This window comes from Chiloscyllium plagiosum, unplaced genomic scaffold (assembly GCF_037043375.1).
Source record: "Chiloscyllium plagiosum isolate Xiang-an unplaced genomic scaffold, Cpla_swu_hap1 HiC_scaffold_49, whole genome shotgun sequence".
In the NCBI taxonomy this organism is placed as follows: Eukaryota; Metazoa; Chordata; class Chondrichthyes; order Orectolobiformes; family Hemiscylliidae; genus Chiloscyllium; species Chiloscyllium plagiosum.
In genome coordinates, this window is record NW_028270187.1 from 9,236,876 (window position 1) to 9,257,947 (window position 21,072).

The window sequence follows — 21,072 nt, forward strand, 5'->3', positions numbered from 1 at the left end:
CTGTAATTGTTTGTATCTGTAGGATTCATAGACAAGTAAAGCTGTAACACATTGCCACAGAAACGAGTCTGTGCTGTTCTTAAAAGTCAAGGTGGGAAAAGCAATGGACTTTTGCAATTCTGATAGTACGGAATCTAACTGGGAGTAGTGATATCAAGGACTGGCCTTCAGAGAGTCATACAGTTGTACAGCACAGAAACAGGTCCTTTAGTGCTGTTAGTGCTGACCAGAGATCCTAATCTGACCAAGTCCCATTTGCCAGCATTTGGTCTGTCCCCCTCTAAACCCATCCTATTCATGTACCAATCCAGGTGCCTACATAAGGTTGTAATTGTACCCACCACCTCCACTTCCTCTGGTAGCTCATTCCATACAAGCACCACCCTCTGCAATGATAAAGTAACCCCACAAGTGCTTTTTAAACCTTTTCCTTCTCACCTTAAACCTATGCCCTCTATCTTTGGACTCCCCAACACTAGAAAAAAAAAGACCTTGCGTATTCACCCTCTCAAATGTCACTCATGATTTTATTAACCTCATTAAGGTCATACCTCAGCCTCAGACAGTCCAGGGGGAAAAGCAATAGCCTATTTGGAGTCTCCCCATAACTCAAATCCTCCAGTCCTGGCAACGAAACATACGGATGGGAGTAATGCAGTTGATGTGGTTTACATGGACAACAATAAGGCCTTTGTCGGAGCGTAAACCCCAAACCAGAGATAAAAGACTCAGGAGGCAGGCAGGCAGGATTCAGGCAAGTGGGAGGTGTTTATTCAAGCAGAAACCAGTTAATGCAGGGAGAGGGCCAAAGGATCTTCCCATGAGACTGGCGTCAGAAGAGAGATCCATGCGCACACTGATTTTACAATAAAAAAAGCAGTATTTATTGTACACATTCTGTGGACAGTCACAAATAACATGATTAATATGTTCCTCCCGCTTACTTTGCATACCCTATCCTATGAGACGCCTAATCAATGATGGGCATCCATTGGACAGCTCCAGGTTAACATGATCTCAAGGTGATTAGCAGATACTGTAATTGCTCGGCTTTGGGATCTTTCTATGTATCCTATTTGTTCGCATTCCAGAGTTACTTGCTATACTCCTTCGGGTTTCTATCAATCAGTCTAACTTATCTTGAGGGACATCCTGGATGCTGTTATTCATTGTATTTAATTTTCATCAAATTCTATTGCTACTCTTACATGCCCGACAGTCCTTATTATATATGAAGAAAAAACAAAACTGTTAATTTTGCATTACTTGCTAAAAATTTGTAATTTTAATTTCTCTTATAAAGTTAGTTAAAATGTGTAAAGTCACACAGTTATGAAACTGAGTAGTATAAGATAACTTTAGCTGTTGCCCCCTCAGTTGTTTTAGGGGATTAATGGGCTGTATCTAACATCTGGTGCCTGTTCATTTACTGGCACAATTCTATTTCATTTAATGTGGCTGGAGTTACTCGTTTATCAGACCTTAGGTCTGCTGGTCAGAACTGTTTCGAATGGAAACAGGCTGGGTCCTTTTTACTGTCCTCTGAGTGGCTTGTTCAATGGTATCATTATGTCTTACTGTTTGTGAACAGGCTGATATGCTTAGTTTCTGCCATTGTCTCTCACATCCTGTTGTTTAATTCTACTTTCCACTTATCGGCCAGTTTGTGTTAACAGATGTGGGCCACTCTATTCTGGCAGGTACAGGCCACCCCGACAGCCTTTGACAAAGTCCCATATAAAAGACTGGTCGAAGACTGACTCTTGAAGTCTTAAGCAAACTGGATCTGAAATTAGCTTGCAGACAGGATGCAAAGTGTGATGGTGATGGGTTGTGTTTGTGATTGGAAGCCTGTGACCAGCGGTGTCCCACAGGGATCAGTGCTGGGATCCTTGCTGTTCATTATGTACATTAACGACTTGCATGTGAATGTAGAATGTATAATTACTATATTTATAGATGAGATTTTAGTGTGGAAGTGCAAAATGTGTTGATGCAGGCTTGGAGGGCAAAGGGCCTGTTACTGTGCTGTACTATTTTTTCTTCTTCGACATGAAAATTGGCAGCACGATTGACAGTGAGGGGGCTGGTCTCAGGCTGCAGTGAGTACCACCGGCAGAACAATGGCTCTGATATTCCTGATAACTGTGATATAATGCATTTTAGGAGGTCTAACAAGGGAAAGAATTACACAATGAAGGATAAGTCCCTAGGGAGTACTGAGGAAGAAAGGGAGCTTGGTATACAAGTCTATAGATCCCAGAAGGAAACAGCACAGGCAGACAGTCTGCTGAAGGAGGCGTACAGAATGCTGGCTTTTAATACCTGAGCTGTACAATTTAAAAGAAAGGAAGTCTTATTACAATTTTATAAAACATTGATTAGGCCACAGATGGAATACTGTGTGCAGTTTTGGCTGCCACCCTATCAGAATGATGTGATTGTACTGGAGAGGGTGCAGTGGGTTGAAAAGTCTCCATTGAGGTAAGACTAGATGGGTTGGGTTTGGTTTTCTTGGAGTAGAGGAGGCTGAGGGAGGATCTGACTGAAGAATACCAGATTACCAGAAATGTAGGCAGAGTAGATTGAGAGAATCTTTCTCCCTGTGACCGATGTGTCTAAGTCCAGAGGGCACAAGTTGAAGTGGAGGAGAAAACAGCTTAGAGGAAATGAGAGAAAAATATTTTGACCCAGAGGGTGGGTAAAGTTTGGAACGTTGTTCCTGAGAGGGTGATTGAGTACTCTCACAGCATTTAAGCAGCATCAGGACATACTTTTAAAAAGCCAGGGTATAGTCAGCTATGGGCCAACTGCAGCTAAGTGGGATGAATGTAGTTTGGTGGTTGTTAAACATCATGGACATGGTGGGCCAAAAGGTCTGTTTCAATGCTGTACGACTATATCTCTATAACATCCTTGTTAAACTTGAGGTGGTACAACATCCTTCTTGCAGCAAATTGTACACAATCTTCTAAAAGTGGATTCACCAATATCCTGCACAGCCACCAGATGACCTCCCAACTCCTACACTCAATATCCTGAACAATGAAGGCAAGCACGCCAAATGCCTTTTTCACCACCCTGTCTATCTGCAACTACATTCATGGACTTGGAGGTGCCAGTGTTGGACTCGGATGGACAAAGTGAAAAATAACAACACCAGGCTTTCGTCTATTTGGAAACACTAGCTTTTGAAGCACTGCACCTTCATCAGGTGGTAGCAGGAGGAACAGTGCTTTGACAGCTAGTGCTTCCAAATAAACCTGTTTGAGTACATTCAAGGAAATCTTCACTGGCACACTGAGATTTCTTAGTTAAGCAACACTCCCCAATGCCCTACCATTAAGGTTGGAATTCGTGCCTGGGTTTGCCTTCTCAAAACATATGTAAACTAAACTACAACTGCCACTCCTTAGCCCACTGACCCACCTGACAAGAGGTATAGTTAGTAAGTATGCAGATGGCACTAAAATTGGAGGTGTAATGGACAGCGAAGATGATTACCTCGGATTACAACAGGACCTTGATCAGATGGGCCAATGGGCTGAGAAGTGGCAGATGGACTTTAATTTAGATATATGCGAGGTGCTGCATATTGGGAAAGCAAATCTTAGTAGGACTTATACACTTAATGGTAAGGTCCTAGGGAGTTTTCCTGAACAAAGAGACCTTGGAATGCAAGTTCATAGCTCCTTGAAAGTGGAGTTGCAGATTGATAGGATAGTGAAGGAGGCGTTTGGCACGCTTTCCTTTATTGGTCAGTGAATTGATTACAGGAGTTGGGAGATCATGTTGCGGCTGTACAGGACATTGGTTAGGCCACAGTTGGAATATTGCATGCAATTCTGGTCTCCTAACTATCGGAAAGATATTGTGAAACCTGAAGGGGTTCAGAAAAGATTTACAAGGATGTTGCCAGGGTTGGAGTATTGAGGTATCGGGAGATGTTGAATACGCTTAAGGCTGTTTTTGGAGGGGTAACCTAATAGAGGTTTATAAAATCATGAGAGCTATGGATAGGATAAATAGACAACATTTATTCCCTAGGGTAGGGGAGTCCAGAGTGAGAGGGCATAGGCTTGGGGTTAGAGGGGAAGATTTAAAAGGGATCTGGAGAGCAATTTTTTTCAATGTCACGTAGTGTGTGCATAGAATAAACTGCCAGAGAAATTGGTGGAGACTGGTACAATTACACCATTTAAAAGGCACCTGGATGGATACAAGAACAGGAAGGGTTTAGAGGGATATGGGCCATATGCTGGCAAATGAGACTGGATTAGTTCAGGATATCTGGTTGACATGGATTAGTCCAGCTGAAGTATCTGTTTCGGTGCTGTATAAATCTATGACTATATGGTTGTGAATAATAACATTTATTAGAAATGGGGTGATGTGCATGGAGAATGGAGAGAGATTAAAAAAATTGTAATTCCTTGGTGGTATTTCACTCTTTGTTTGAAATTGAGCTCAATGTGCGTCTAATTCAAACTGCTGTGACTGTGGAAAGGATGTTCTTTAGTATGACAATGGTAACATACCTGCTGTTTGTTCGAAGGACTTGGCTTTGCCCCTTGGGAATGTGTCTTGGTCCTTCAAGTATTTGTCTGGAGGAAGACAGAAGAGATATTTCCTGTAAATCAACAAACGTTTGAATGCAACATTCATTTAATAATCATTAGGCTGTTTTTCTTTCAAACCAGCAAGTCCAACAGAACTATAGATCTGATTCTATTCTTGGCCTGAGCTGCTCTTTGTCTGGTAATTGTAATAAAAGTATCTGTACCAACTCACTGAGAACCAGATACTAACCAACACCTCCACACTACAAGGCGACACGGTGGCACAGTGATTAGCACTGCTGCCTCACAGCGCCAGAGACCCGGGTTCAATTCCCGCCTCAGGCGACTGACTGTGTGGAGTTTGCATGTTCTTCCCGTGTCGGCGTGGGTTTCCTCCGGGTACTCCGGTTTCCTCCCACAGTCCAAAGATGTGCAGGTCAGGTAAATTGGCCACGCTAAATTGCCCGTAGTGTTAGGTAAGGGGTAAATGTAGGGGTATGGGTGGGTTGCGCTTCGGCGGGGCGGTGTGGACTTGTTGGGCCGAAGGGCCTGTTTCCACACTGTAAGTAATCTAATCTAATCAAAGTGTGTATCTAAGCTCAGAGTTTCCTTATCAATCCATACCCGTCAGTTCCAGTGAGGTGAATGTGGGAATACAGCTATCAACCTGTACCTGTCAAAATAAGCTGTGCAAATGTGAGTGAATGTAGTTATCAATCTGTCCCTGTCACACTCTGGTTAATAAATTTACATTTTGGCACCGCAGAGACTGACAGGGACAGATTAATAACGACACTCACATTCACAGAGCATAAACTGACAGGTATAAATTGATAACTAAACTCATACCCACACAATAAACTTGCAGGGACTGGTTGTTAAAAACATTTTAAGTAAATAAAATCAGTCCCTGTGTGTTTCACTGACGAGGATGTGAGAGTTTAGTCATCAATATGTACCTGTCAGTTTCTGCCCTGTGAATGTGAGTTTACAGACCAATCTGTCCTGAACAGTTTCTACTGTGTATCTGAGATTGTAGTTTTCAACCTGAACCTGTCAGTTTCAGCTATGAGAAGGTGACTGTCATTATCAGTATCTATCTGTCAGTTTCTGCTGCATGAATATTAAATGCAGTCATCATATTGTACCCATCAGTTTCTTCTATGTGAATGTAGATATTGATCTTTATTTGTCTGCTTTAGCTATACCAATGTGTGAATGCAATTATCAAACAGTACTGGTCAGGGGTTTGCTATTTGATGTCTTTGTCAATCTGTTTCTACTGTGTCAATTTAAGAGTGTCGATACCAACCTGTCCCTGTCAGTTTATTTCCTGTCAATGTGAATACAGTTATTGATCAGATTCTGATTCTGCTATCAGATTCTGCTAAGAATATGGATGTATTAATCAAACTGTAGTGGTCAGTTTCAGCGATGTGAATGTGGGAGTACAGTTATCATTCTCTACCTGTCAACTTCTTCTTTGTCAAAGTGAGTAACTCAATCTGTACCTTTCAGACTCTGCTGCGTGAATACATAAATATAGTTATCACTCTGCAGCTGTCAGTTTCTGCTTGGTGAATATGTAATTGTCAATCTATCCCTGCTATGTGAATGTGTGAGCTGAGTTTTCATCTGTTGCTATCAGCTTCTGCTTTGTGAATGTGAGTTTAGTTATCAATATTACCCCGTCAGGCTCTGTAATTCCAGTGTTTTCAGCGTATTTATGCATCTTTTCCTGTCAGTTTGTGAGACTAGTTATCAGCCTGTACCTGTCAGATTCTGCTATACAAATATAAGACTGCAGTTATTTATTTAATTTGATCATTGTTATCACATATCCTGAGATAAATTGCACCTTACAGTTAGATCATCTCATCCAAAGTCCATCAAGGTGATAGAATAGAATCCAGAATACAGTGTTAAAGCTGCAGAGATTAGCATCAAAATTTAGAAGTCCGTTCAAAAGTCTAATAATAGCGGAGAAGCAGTTGTTGAATCTGTTGGATGGTGTATTCCAACTTCTGTATTTTCTACCTGTCAGACCAGGGTGGAGGAGCGTATAACTGGGGTCGGATGGGTCTTTCATGTTGTTGGTTGCTTTCCTGAGACAGGGGGAAGTGGAAATGGAGCCTTTGGATGGAAGGCTGCTTTCAGTGATGGATTGGGCTGAGTCACAACTCTCTGTAGTTTCTTGTGGTCTTGGGCAGAACAGAAACCATAGTACACTGTGACACATCCAAATGGGATGCTTTCTGTGGTGCACCTATAAAAGTTTGCAAGAGTCTTTATGGACATGCTGAATTCCCTTAGCCATCTGAGGAAATCTGCTTAGTGAATGTCATAGAGATGTACAGCACGGAAACAGACCCTTTGGTCCAACTTGTCCATGCCAACTAGATAACCCAACCCAATCTAGTCTCACCAGCCAGCACCCGGCCCATATCCCTCCAAATACCTCCTATTCATATACCATCTAGATGCCTTTTAAATGCTGCAATTGTACCAGCCTCCACCACATCGTCCTGGCAGGTCATTCCATGCAAGTATCACCCTTTGCATGAAAATGTGCCCCTTAGGTCTCTTTTATATCTCGTTCTGGACTCCCCCACCCCAAGGAAAAGACTTTGTCTATTTATCCTATCCATGCCCCTCATGATTTTATAAACCTCTATAATGTCACCCCTCAGCCTCCGATGCTCCAGGGAAAACAGCCCTAGCCTATTCAACCTCTCCCAATAGCTCAAATCCTCCAAACCTGGTAACATCCTTGTAAATCTTTTCTGAACCCTTTCAAAATTCACAATATCATTCCTGTAGGAAGGAGATCAGAATTGCACGCAATATTCCAACAGTGGCCTAACCAATGTCATGTACAGCTGCAAGGTGACCTCCCAACAACTATTCTGGATCAGTGGTGCTGGAAGAGCACAGCAATTCAGGCAGCATCCGAAAAGCTTTGAAATCGACGTTTCATTATGTTTGGATAATTGTCAGTCCAAGTCGGCCAGGTACTGCTATGTGAATATGAGAAATTACTTTTTAACAGTCCCTGTCAGTTTATGCTTCATGAATGTTTTGTTTAGTTAAGAACCCTTCCTGGTCAGGATCTGTAATGTAAATCTGAGTGCATTTATCAATGTTTGCATGACAGATTTTCTTTTGCGAACATGTGAATGTGGTTATCAATTTTCCCTGGTAGTGTGCTCTGTGAATATGAAAATGTATTTATTAATCTCTAAATGAAAACCAAAAGAACTGCAGATGCTGGAAATCAGAAACTAAAACAAATTGCTGGAAAGGCTCAGCAGGTCTGACAGAGTCTGTGGACAGAAATCAGAGTTAAAATTTCCAGGCTAGTAACCCTTCCTGTGAAGAGATGGTAGCCAGGAAAATATTAGTTGTTGTGCAGAAGATAGGGTTTGTTGAAGGGTAAGGGAGTAAATGGTGGATGGAGATAAAATCCAAAGAGAGGAAAGAACAGTTGGACAGACAAACTAGTGGATCACAGTCAGACGAGGATGGTAATAGCTATTGATGGAGACTGTTAGTGAGTTTTGGTGTACATTAGAAGACCCTGTGATAACACTGGGTGGTGTTTGAAGTTTTGGGTAATGAGCTCTACCTCTAAAGTTGTAGAATTCAATATTGAGTCCGGAAGGCTGTCAAGTTCCCAAGCAGAAAATGAGGTGCTATTCTTCTGGCTTGCACTGAGCTCCACTGGAGCACTGCAGCAAGCCTGAGACAGAGATGTTGGCCAGGGAACAGGGTGGTGTGTTGAAGTGGCAGGCAACTAGAAGCTCAGGGACATTTTTTCTGGACAGAATGTAGGTGTTCTGCACAGTGGACACCCAATCTACACTCAGTTTCCCCAGCATAGAGAAGACCAAATGGTAGCTATGAAAATGCACACAATCAGTTCTGAGGAGGGGTCACTAGACCTCAAATGTTAAGTCTGATTTCCCTCCACCAATGCTACCAAACCTGTGGATTTTCCAGCAATTTTTGTTATTAATTTCTACCTGTCAGTTTCTGTGCTGTAAACAGGAGTGTAATTATCAAACTGTACATGTCAATGTATGCGATTTGAAACAGGGAGTGTTATTAATCTGTTCCAACAAGTTTTGATGATGAGAATGTAGTTATCAGTCTTCCTCTGAAATGTCCTGCCATGTGCACATGTTCATGATTGACCAATCTGTCCCTGTTATATTCTGTTCTGTGTATCTCAGGATGGAGTTATGAATCTGTATCTGTCAACATCTAGTTTATAAATGTGCAAATGCATTAAGCAGACTGTAGCTGCCAGTGTTTGCTAAACGAATGTGTTAGTTTAGTTTGTGCGTGTGCGCATGTATATTTATGTATCATTCTCTCCCTTTTCAGTTTCTGCAGAGTGAACATGAGAGAGCAGCTATCAATCTACCCCCTGGGCAATAAATACTGGCCTAGCCAGTGATGCCCTCATCCAATGAATGAATTTAGCAAAAAACAATCCTCTGTGACTGAGATTCATTCTGTGATAGTAGTTTTTAAGGGTGTTGTGATTGGGCCTTAAACTCTTCTGCATTTTGTGATTTATGACAGAGTCACAGAATTGATATAGCCATTCAGCCCATTGTGTCTGCACTGGGACATTCTGTTGTTCATCTGTTCTCCATACTAATTTCCACTAATTGTTGGGTGTCTGAACATCATCCACTCACTACCAGTTTTTCAAGGTAATTGCTCATGTGAGTTTAGTTCTGCAGTATTCTGCCTTTGAATAACTATAGTGACAGTTTGGTTTTGTATGCAACAGCATCAGGTGGAGTGTGTGAATCTCATTCTCTTTACACGTTGAGTTGTATTTGTTTGACCAATATTCACTAACACTTTGAACCAACATTAATCCCTCAAACACTGTTTACCTTTACCATGAATCTGGATGTTATTATTTTCAGACTTTTGCATTTACATTTTTTGTATGCAGGAGTCTTTATCAGTTGCTGCGGGACACTAAAATGCAACATTGAACACTAACTGAAGCGATTAATGGTTTGGTGAGGCAATTTATAACTGTCCATATTTGGGAATACCTGGGCCTAAATTTCATTCTTTTTTCCCTTTCTCCATTAACTGGCTGAGTGAGTGAGTTTTCTGTTGTGCTGCCAATCTGTATCACTTTAAAGGAGCGGTACTGGTCTGTACCACACTGACATTTTCTGTCTGTCTATCTCCTTATGTTTCCAGTTCTGCATGTCATGATCTGATCCACTTTGAGGTAAGTTTAATGCCTTATAAATCAGTGTTTCATTCATTAAAATGTACAGAAATTCTTCTGTATTATTCAGGTTCTCAACAAGAATGTGAGTGTGGATAAAGTGTGTTTGCATCAGCACCAGGCCAAGAGTGAGAACTGAATTCAACCGATCAGTCTCTGATACTTTATACCAATATGCTCCTTATTCTAGGTTATTGTATCTCACAGTGGTTCAGTGTTATCTAAATTGAAACATGTCACTTTTAGTAACTGCAAGCATAATTAATTGTTTAAATTTCTACTACTTGACATGAATGAGGTTGTATCCATTGCCACTCGAGTCAGCTCCAGTCAGTGAAAGTGGATGTGTTTCTATATCTAATATTTGGCCTCGTACATGTAGTTGGATAATGTCCACAGCCTATGTCCTTTAGTTTTAGAGCCTATAGGATCCATAGACAGGTGAACATGCAACACATTACAACAGAAAGACATCTGTGCTTTTCTTCAGAATCAAGGGGAGAAAAGCAATAGACTTTTGTAATTCCTATAGTGCAGAGCCGAACCAGGAACAGTGGGGATATCAAGGTCTGGTTTTCAGGATGCTATCACTTTTTGCATTGTGACATACTTTACCAATGAATTAATGATCAGTATTAACCGAATCAATTTGCAACCAAGTGAACACTTCCAACTGCATTGCAGCTGACTGAAGACAATGCCCCTTGTGCAGAAAAGAGAATTGGCCAATTCTATTTTATTTACCAATCTGGACAGGATCTGGTGCAAACCATTAGCAGTATTCTTGTGTTGCTCTCTGGTATGGCGGGGGAAAACAAAAGGTCTTTTATTTTCCTCTATCGGTGAAGAATATTTAAACAGTCAAATTAATTTAATGAACAATCAACTCTTGTTGGTTAAAATAAAGGAGCAGCTTGACAAACCTATCAATTTTAGCTTTTTCTTTCTTTCTGCACTGCTTTAAATAGTAATGATCTGATTCCATTGACTCCTTGACAAAACTGTATCCTGATTCCTTGATTTTTTTCGTAGTTTAATGAAGAGATAGTCAAGATGAACGCAGGGTTCTTCCTAGATTTCTTGAAACAAATTTTGAAAGACACAAGAAAAAAAAACTTTCTTCCTTGACTGAAAAAAAAATCCTACAAAATGATGAAATGGAGAATGGTGTTATGATACAGATGGGAATGACAACTTCTCTGCTGCCATGAAAAATCAATGGAAATGGAATACTCATTGAGTTAATGATTCTAATCCCTTTCAATCAGCTGTGTTGTTAAAGACTGTTTTTGATCAGTGCAGACTTAATCATTTGAATATTCTGTGCTGTCGATCTCTTTGACTTGTGATCTGAGAGTAGAAATCAGTTTGGTGAAATGTTTTCTGCTAGTTGGGGTGTATATGGATTTTCATCACTTAGATGTTGTAATGTGTATTTCAGGATGATGTACAAATTTGCAACTATTGTTAGTCAGTCAGTAGCTGTGTGAGATGGAATAGTGTGCGCATGCGCAAGCACACATATGGGGGTGGGATGGAGATGGTGGTTGTGGGTGTGTACACACGCTATGAGCACTCTCAACATCAGGTTTTGGGCCAGAGGTTCATTTGGAATTTACATAGTTTAATTGTTGTGTCTTTTCCTGGACAATGATTTATCAAAAACGTAATTTTGACTTTCTCAGTTACTGAAAATATCAAAGTTTCCTTCTGCATCTGCACTCAATATCTTCATATATCCATGTTGTAACAATGTAACAGCATGACTTGTTTGTTCACCTTGATTGTAACTTTAAACTTGGCTTTACTACATGTGGATTAATGTAATTCCTGAATGTATATTTCATATGAGGATACAGTGTATCCCTCTTCTGATGTTGCAAATGATAACTGGCTATGCATAATGGAATTTATTGGAACTGAGCTTTTGTGCATTGAGTATAAAGAGATCTTTTTAAAAATATTTCATCAGTTGTGAGACTCTTGGATTGAATGCATACTTCTGGAAATTGAACTTAATGTGTATCTATGACTGGAAAGGATGTTTTCCAATCTGACAACTGTAACATACCTGCTAGTTGTTAGAAGCAGATGGTCATACTTGGCTTTGTACTGAGGAAATATTACATTATCTTGGTCCATCAAACATTTGCCTGGAGGAAAAAAAAAGAGCGATATCATCATTTCTGAGTAGAAAGACATCAACTGATCAACGCAACATTCAGGTCATGATCATGATACTTTGCTTTTAAACAGAGCAAGGTCTGGTTACAAAACGACACTGAGCTCCTCCTAGTCTTTTTCTGTTTGCGAAATTCTGAAACAATTTACTCGGATGAAAGAAAACTAACCAACATATGCACAGCTCCAAAAATAGAATGATTACACAGTTCAATATCTAGCTCCCCAAAAAAACTGAAGGAAGAACAACGGGCACTTTTATCACATGTAGATACACTGCCCTTTATTTCCCAACAATTCAATGTTTATTCGTAACAAACAGCGGGAAACACAAGCCAAACAATGAATTCCCATCAGTGTTTAGGGGATTAAAAACCACAAGAATGTCCCACAGCAGCTTCTTCCCGCTCTGCCTCCCTCAGCAGTCCCACACACAGCCCGAGAAAGGCCTCTCTCTTCCCACCAGCCCGCTCACTCCAAGTTCCGGGACCAGTTCCTGCTCCGCTCGGCCTCTTACAAACAGCCCCCGGTTCTCCCTGAACTCACCCCGAATCAATCCCGGTCTCGGAGCCCCCTCTGTGTCCCAGGCACCCATCCCGATGTGCTGCTGGAAGGAGCCAGCTGTTCCCTCGCTTCCCTGGACGCTGATCTCTCCATTGCGGCCTGTTTCAAACAAACCTCTTGCACTCACTGAGTAAATGCTCCTCAATTCTGGATTAGTGGTGCTGGAAGAGCATAGCAGTCCAGGCAGCTTCGAAATCGACGTTTCGGGCAAAAGCCCTACAACAGGAATAAAGGCAGTGAGCCTGGAGAGATAAGCTAGGGGTGGGTGGGGGTGGGGAAAAGTAAGTGCTTCAGGGCAGAGGAAATGACCTGGGAGTTGCAGTGGAAGAGGGACTCCCTGAGATTCTTGTAGAGGAGGAAAACTTCTTCAAGGCAGGCATCCTTGCAAGAGGATTCGCAGTAGGGTTACAATCAACGATGTAAAAACAATGACTGCAGATGCTGGATTAGTGGTACTCCTCAATGGCAGCGCTAGGTGAGGGCCTCACGCATGCGCTTCTCTGCTCAAGAACAATCAGAATTGGAGGAGGGACAGCTTTGCGCATGCGCTGCTTTTCCCAATACTTCCCAGAAACAAACATCAATTGGTCATTTCCCCAATTCCTTTTTCTCCCAGTTTGACCAAAGGAACTGGGACTGTCGGGGAAGGGCAGAGAAGGTTTCAAGCTGGGACATTGTCCCTTTATGAAGCTCCAATAGAGCTCATTCCCGGGTCATGTTAATAACTCAGAATTTCTGTGTTACGATCGAGCCCTCCACAATCACCTGATGAAGGAGCGTCGCTCCGAAAGCTAGTGTGCTTCCAATTAAACCTGTTGGACTATAACCTAGTGTTGTGTAATTTTTAACTATGTTAACTGTGGTATTCAATCCTGCTGACCTTCATCCACAAATATTAATTCCTTTCCGAAAGGAACATAAGTGGAATAGGTGGAACATTCTTACTAAGGCAGAATGTAACTGTTTGAGAGAGTCTTGCATCACAGTGTTAGTCCCTGTTTCTGGTTCAGGAGGCGTGTGCAAAAATCAGACCTGGAGCAGCAGCAATAAAATCTCTTGGCCTCGATTCAGTTTACAGTGGACAACAGATGTTAGTATCAGGTATGCTGCAGACAGAAACCTTGTGATGTATTGTATGTCACAACGAAAGACCCCAGGTGTTTTTGTTTATTCACTCTGGGGACGTGGACGTCGCTGGCTGAGCCTAGCATTTATTCCCCTTTGAGCAGGCGGTGGTGAGCCACCTTCTGGAACAGCTGTTGTCTATGTGCTGCCCACAATGCCACGAACTGGGAATTCGAGTGAAATTGAAAATGAAAATGAAACTGGAAAGGCACTGCATCGGAGGAGCAGCAAAGTCAATGTTTTATTTGCGAATACAAATAAATCATATATTAAACATAGACAACTGGGGTGAAATGCATCTCTTGAACAGTATGAAAATAGTAGGGGCATTCTTGAGAGGGAGATTAGAAAGGCAAAAGGGGGATATGAGATAGTCTTGGCAGATAAGGTTAAAATTAGTTCAAAGAGATGCTACAAATTCATGCAGAGCAAGTTAGCAATTAGAGAGAGAGAGGAAGACACCTTAAAGATCAAAGAAGTAGTTGTTATTGTCGTCAGAGCCTTTTCGCTGACAGAGAATGCAAACTCAGCAGGCAGGCAGAACTCAGGCAAGTGGGGGTGTACTCATGTGAAACCCAGTTAAAGCAGGAACAGGGGCAAAGGATCCTCTCCAGAGGCCAGCCTTTGAAGGGAAATCCATGACACACTGTGAATTTATAACAAAAATCAGTATTTTTATAAATTTGCTGTTAACAATCACATACAACTTGATCACACTGCTCCTCCCTCTTACTTTGTAAACCAAATCCTATAAGACATCTAATCAATGATGGGCATTCCTTTAACAGGCATCGGCTTCCCATGGCCTTATGGCGTTGAACAGGTACTATAATGACTAGTCCTTGCCATCTTGCTATGCATCCTCTTCATCACATTCCAAAGTTAATTGCTAGACTCCTTCAGGCCTCTCAGGCTGGCTTTATCTGCAGTCAGTTTGAATTCTGTTATTTATTTTATCTCATGTGCTTTCTTTATGAAATTCTATTATTCCTCTTATATTATCCACTGTTCTCATTATTTGCGTTAAAAATACCAAAGGCATTTAATTTTAACTAGTTGCTATAGGATTTGTAATAATGCTTTCTGTTCTGGTTAGTTTAGGTATAAATATTTCTTAGGACATTGTGATTAATGATTGTGAGTAATCTATTTTGTCCAGGGAGAATGAGCCTACTTCTGAAAAGTTACTAACTTTCACACATAGGCATAAATGTTTTGGTTCCATGTATCTATATTTATGTTGTAGAAACTCTAAATAAAATTATTGCTTGATATTGCAAATTAATTAAGAAACAACTGTTTAATATGAAATAGCATACTAAACTCCCTAAGTAGCTACAGGACCAACAGTTAGCTATGTCTCGCACCTGGAGCTTATTCGTTGGATGGTATAATCACACTTTTATTACTGAGCTGAGAATATTGCCTTGTTTGTCTTGGTGGCATGTTCTGATCTGGGATGGTTGCTGCTCAAGGCAACTGTCTTTGGAGTAGTTTTGTTCAAAGGTCTCATTGTTTACTTTAAGGCTGGGACAGACTGTTAGTCACATTCATTTCCTTTCAGCCATCTTGCATCTTAGTTCTAAAGCAGGTTGCCTTTTTATTTGTCAGCCATTTTGTGTGAGCAGACATGGACCATTTTGTTATCAGCAGATCCAGTTCACCTCTGCAGTTCAGTTTGAATTTCAGAAGATGGGAGAGGCAGAAAATGAATTTTCACATTTTTTTGCTGGGAAGCAGCAAACTCAGGGAAATAAATATTGATGTTTTGAAAACAGTACACATTACTGAAGAGGAAATGCTGGAGGTCTTTGAAAGCATATGATTGGATAAATCTCAGAGATCTGATCTAATGTATCCCAGGACATTATGGGAAGTTAAGGAGGATATAATGATTCCCCTTGCAGAAACATTTGTATCATCTGTAACTACGCTGAGGTGCTGGATGACTAGGTATTGGGTAATATTTTGCCATTATTTTAAGAAGGGATATAAGGAGAATCTGGTAAGTATAGACCAGTGAGTCTGACTTGTGTGGTGGGTGCATTGGTGGAGATGCTTCTGAAAGGTAGGATTCAAATGTACAGTTTGGGGAGGGGTGGTGGGAGAAGGCAAGGAATTATTAGGAATTGTCAGGATAGTTTGGTAGAAGGAAATTATATTTCCCAAGGCTGATTGAGATTGTTGAGGGAGTATCCAAGAAGGTTGAGGACACAGTGGTAAACATTATTGACTTTGTCTTTGGTAATGCCTTTGACAAGTTTCTGCATTGTAGACTAAATAGTAGGGTTAGATTACATGGGATTCTGGTTGAGCATGCCAATTCGATACAAAATTGGCTTAACAGCAGGAGACTGAGAGGTGGTGGACAGTTGCTTTTCAGACTGGATGCCTGTTACCAATGGCGTTCCACCCCAATCAGTGCTGGGTCCACTCTTGTTTGTTTTTCTTTCATATGCAAATGATATAGATGAGAATATAGTAGGCATGCTTAGTAAGTTTTCAGATGTCACCAAAATTGGTAGTATAATGGATAGTGAAGGCTATCTAAGCTTGGAAAGAAATCTTGATCAATTGAATCAATGGCCTGAGGAATGGCAGATGGATTTATTGAGGCATTACATTTTTACAAAGCAAACAAGGTTAGGGCTTATACAACTACAAGTAGGGCCCTGGATAAAGTTGTAGAACAGAGAGACCTTGTGGATCAGCTCATATTCTTGAAGTTTGCATCACATGTAGACAGTGTGGTGAAGAAAACATCTAGCATGTTTGCCTTAATTGCTTAGCCCTTTGAGTACAGGAGTTCAAAAGTCATATTGACGTCATATAGGATGATGGGGAGGCCTCTTCTGGATTACCATATCAAATTCTGGTCGGCCTGTTATTATGGGATACTATTGAACTGAAAATGGTTCAGAAAAGATCTAGTAGAATGATGCTGGGAATGTAGGGTTTCCATTATAAGAATAGGCTTGGTCTTTTCTTCTCTGGAGCCTAAGATCTTGTTGGGTGATAAGAGTTTTGACAATCATGAGGGCTAAAGGTAAGATGTATTTCATATGCTAAGGGATTGCAAGACTCTGAGGCATATTTTTAACGTAAAAGGAAACAGATTTTAAAAAGCAACCTTTTTTTTAAATAACAATGTGGTTTGCATGGAATTAGCTTCCAAAGGAAGTGATGCATGTAGGTACAGTCACAATATTTGAATGACATTTCGATAAGTACAAAATTAGGAAAGGTTTGGAGAGTTATGGGCCAACAAACAGGCACATGGTACTAATCTAGTTTGAGGTTATAGTGGGTATGGATTGGTAGGACAGAAAGATCTGTTTCTGTGCTGTTTAACTGACTCTTGCTGTGAGGCAAATGTTCTAGTTTGTTGCCAGTTCACTTTGAAAGCGTCGAAATGACAGTAGAAAGCCCCATTCAGAGCATTCTGCGATCAGACAACACCCTGTGTTTGGAAATTTAAGTGTAAAATGAATCTATCTGTGGAATTCAAAGATAGGGCACTTTTCCTGTTTGCCAGAGATCAAAATCAAGTTCATACCCCACAGGAGCGTGTAGCTCCCGAACTGGTCCAGTATTAAAGAGCAACTTGAACAACTCGAAGATGCTGAAGATGACTCTGCGGCCCCCATTATATTCCCTCTCTACGTACAGGGAAAAGGCTCTACATACGAACGCTTTAGAGTTAAAAGCACAGAGGGTCAGCGACCACTCATTATAAACTTTCTTGTGACACTGAGCCAATTCAGCTCTTACTAAATGCACTTCAAGATAACGTGAAACTGCCTGCAAGCGAGGAGTACAGGGACTGAGTGATTCATTTTTTGGAATCTAATTAAAGACACGAGATGACAGACATATACAGAGCAATAAAAATGATGCACTACGACCCTTGTTAGATTTGCGGTGTATAATTTATCCATGAAAAACTTTTCACGCTCCTTGTGTCACAGTTCGAACGACGAACGGCAATGAGGTAAGGTTTCATATTAGATCACACACACAGCGACAGTACAGTACCAAATAAAACAGGGACTGAAACCGATATCAATTAAAGGAAAGTAATTCAATCCGACAGAGGGGAGAGTTTACCTCCTTTCACAGATGTTGTGAGTGGCTCTTAAAAGAGCCTTTGGTTTGTCAGATTCAAGAATGGTCTCTTCACTTTTTAGCGGCTCCCCTAGCGGCGGTTTTCTTGGGCAGCAGCACGGCCTGGATATTAGGCAGCACCCCGCCCTGAGCGATGGTCACCCCTCCCAGCAGCTTGTTGAGCTCCTCGTCGTTGCGCACGGCCAGCTGCAGGTGCCTGGGGATGATGCGGGTCTTCTTGTTGTCCCGGGCCGCGTTGCCGGCCAGCTCCAGGATTTCAGCCGTCAGATACTCCAGCACCGCAGCCAGATAGACCGGCACTCCGGCACCCACACGCTCAGCATAGTTACCCTTTCTCAGGAGCCTGTGAACACGGCCCACCCGAACTGCAGGCCAGCCCGGGATGACCGAGACTTCGCCTTGGAACGAGCTTTCCCACCGCCCTTTCCTCCTCTTCCAGACATTTTTTTTTATTTCAAAAATATACTTTATTCATAAAATAATTTGATGGTCTGTACAATTGGTCATGCCATACATATGTAAACATGTACATACAGAGATCAAAACTTATCATTTTTATACAGGTCTGTACATTTTTTGATCATATGCCCATATAATTAGCTGAGGCATCATCAGAGCCCAAATGACTGCATGGGCCCCCTGTTCTTCGTGGTCTTTCCCCACTGCGCCTTGGCGGCAGCTGCCCCAAGCTTCAGCGCGTCCCTCAACACGTAGTCCTGGACCATGGAATGTGCCAGTCTGCAACACTCAGTCGGGGTCAACTCCTTCAGCTGGAAGATCAGCAGGTTTCGGACCACCCAGAGAGCGTCCTTCACCGAGTTGATGATCCTCCAGGCACAGTTGATGTTCGTCTCGGTGTGCGTCCCGGGGAACAGGCCGTAGAGCACGGAGTCCCGCGTCACGGCGCTGCTCGGGACGAACCTCGACAAACACCACTGCATCCCTCTCCAGACTTCCTCTGCGTAGGCACATTCCAGAAGGAGGTGTGTGACAGTTTCGTCCCCCCCCCGCAGCCGCTTCGAGGGCAGCGTGCTGAGAGTCCGGGCGTGCATAAAGGATCTCACAGGCAGAGCCCTTCTCACCACCAGCCAAGCCATGTCTTGGTGCTTGTTGGAAAGTTCTGGCGATGAGGCATTCTCCCAAATGGCTTTGACAGTCTGCTCAGGGAACCGCTCGATAGGATCCGCCCTCTCCTTTTCCCGAAGGGTCTCAAGGACACTACGTGCTGACCACTTCCTAATGGACTTGTGGTCAAAGGTGTTTTCTCTTGATAAATTTCTCCACGAAGGACAGGTGATACGGACTGGTCCAACTACTCGAAGCGTTCCGCGGCAGCGAGGCCAGGCCCATCCTTCGCAACACCGGGAACAAGTAGAACCTCAGTACGTAGTGACACTTGGTGTTTGCGTACCGGGGATCCATGCACAGCTTGATGCAGCCACACACAAAGGTGGCCATCAGGGTGAAGGTGGCATTGGGTGTATTTTTTCCCCCATTGCCCAGATCTTTATACAGTGAGTCCCTTCGGACCCGGTCCATCTTTGACCTCCATATAAACTGGAAGATGGCCCGGGTGACTGCAGCGGCACAGGTTCTGGGAATAGGCCAGACCTGTGTAATGTATAACAGCAATGACAGTGCCTCACACCTGATGACCAGGTTTTTTCCCGCGATGGAGAGCGACCGTAGCTTCCATCTGCCCAGTTTCTGCCTCACTTTGCTGATACGCTCCTCCCAAGACTTGGCGCACGCCCCAGCCCCTCCGAACCAAATACCCAGCACCTTCAGGTGGTCGGTCCTCTTCCAGACATAGTCACAAACTCACACAACCACTTTCAGAGAGAATGCTGCATTCCGCCCACATTGCGGTCTCTTATACCTTCGGGAGGAATGGTGGGGGGGCCGTGTCTGATTGGGAATTGAAACAATATTAGGAGGTGCTGAACAATGTGACCAATCAGATATCTGCTTCATTCCCCAATCCGCTTTTTTACAATTTGAAAAGCCCGCCAATATGTACCAACAAGTACGGAGTTTAAACACAAAAGAATGCACGACGACTCGAGATAATTTACTTTTACATTAAAAGTGTACCCTCTAACTCTCTACCTCAGTCCCTAGCCTATTGGAACCTGCCCATTTCGGATCTTGAATTGGGATTTTCTAAACATTAAATACAAGCGGAAACAAAAAAGGCGCCAAACCCTGCAATCTGCAACTAATCATTTACTTCACACTTCAACAGCACCCCGACATACTGACAAAACAGGAGATTACGTTCTCCCGAGTAAGTGCATTAATAGTGAGCACGATCATTCGAGAATATTTTAAAGTTGCCCTCCCTATTGCACACCATCATAGATCGGTAAAAGCTCCACATTTGCGCTGCCACTTCTTCAGCTGTTTTAGTTTTATTTCAGTGCATTTTGCAAGGTTCTGCATCCGGACAATATCCGTGCGGAGATTTGGAAATGAAAATAAACAAAGTAAAATCGGACTCAGAGGGAAACATTTTGTTTTGCTTGCCGGGGGCAAAACCTAGAGTTCGTGCCCCACCGGAAATTGTAGCTCCTGACCTGTTCAAATAACAAAGAGCAACAAGGACACATACAAACAGCTGAAAAATGACTCATTGGCGTTTAACATGTATATCCCATAGTCCCTGCCTGGGGAGAGAGATCAAGACCACATCCGTGAATAAGACGCGCACCGTGTCAGCGATCAATCATGAATTTACACATTTATAGAACATATACCGCAAAGACATAAATTGTACATACTCCAAAACATAACGGTTCAGCTGTCTCAGGGAAGTTGTGGGTGGCTCATAAAAGAGCCTTTGGGTTGTGGATGTGTGTTTCAGTGCAATGCGGCCCTTCACTTGGAGCTGGTGTACTTGGTCACCGCCTTTGTATCCTCCGACACGGCGTGCTTGGCCAGCTCCCCGGGCAGCAGCAGCCGCACGGCGGTCTGGATCTCCCGGGAGCTGATGGTGCTGCGCTTGTTGTAATGGGCCAGGCGGGAAGCCTCTCCCGCGATGCGCTCGAAAATATCGTTGACGAACGAGTTCATGATGCTCATGGCCTTGGAGGAGATGCCGGTGTCGGGGTGAACCTGCTTCATCACTTTATAGATGTAGAAACTTTCTTTCCTGGACCGCCTTCTCTTCTTACCGCCCTCTTCGCGCGCTTCTGAGCAACTTGACCCTTCTTTTCCTCAAGGTAAAAACAATGACTGCAGATGCTGGAAACCAGA

General features: G+C 42.5%; 2 protein-coding genes, 1 long non-coding RNA gene and 1 pseudogene across 11 annotated transcripts in view; 1 reads left to right on the forward strand and 3 right to left on the reverse strand.

The window, feature by feature from the left end:
- Window positions 1-11,810, forward strand: part of LOC148135488 (uncharacterized) — a 63,376-nt gene extending 51,566 nt beyond the window's left edge. Inside the window, exons 3-5 of the transcript XR_015755184.1 lie at window positions 9,532-9,601; window positions 9,792-9,822; window positions 10,855-11,810. The gene's annotated coding sequence lies outside the window, so the exon portion shown is untranslated. The remainder of the gene's footprint in view (window positions 1-9,531; window positions 9,602-9,791; window positions 9,823-10,854) is intronic.
- LOC122547020 (uncharacterized) overlaps window positions 1-13,030 on the reverse strand; it is a 73,314-nt gene extending 60,284 nt beyond the window's left edge. For 7 of the 9 annotated variants that reach the window (XR_015755191.1, XR_015755187.1, XR_015755189.1 and 4 more), the window contains exons 1-3: window positions 12,550-13,030; window positions 11,894-11,975; window positions 4,539-4,604 (exon numbers count right to left, since the gene is read on the reverse strand). This is a non-coding gene — a long non-coding RNA (uncharacterized LOC122547020). Of the gene's footprint in view, window positions 1-4,538; window positions 4,631-11,893; window positions 11,976-12,549 lie in introns of all 9 variants that reach the window. The other 2 variants (XR_015755193.1, XR_015755192.1) reach the window with 2 other exon arrangements.
- A 4,838-nt stretch (window positions 13,031-17,868) lies between these two features.
- On the reverse strand, window positions 17,869-18,260 carry LOC122544575 (histone H2A-like; annotated as a pseudogene).
- A 319-nt stretch (window positions 18,261-18,579) lies between these two features.
- LOC148135489 (histone H2B type 1-B-like) lies at window positions 18,580-21,030 on the reverse strand (the record flags this gene model as incomplete). Its single annotated transcript, XM_087984600.1, has 1 exon — window positions 18,580-21,030. A coding segment is annotated over one exon (336 nt), but the record flags the coding sequence as incomplete, so codon positions are not given.
- Between the last annotated feature and the right edge of the window lie 42 nt (window positions 21,031-21,072).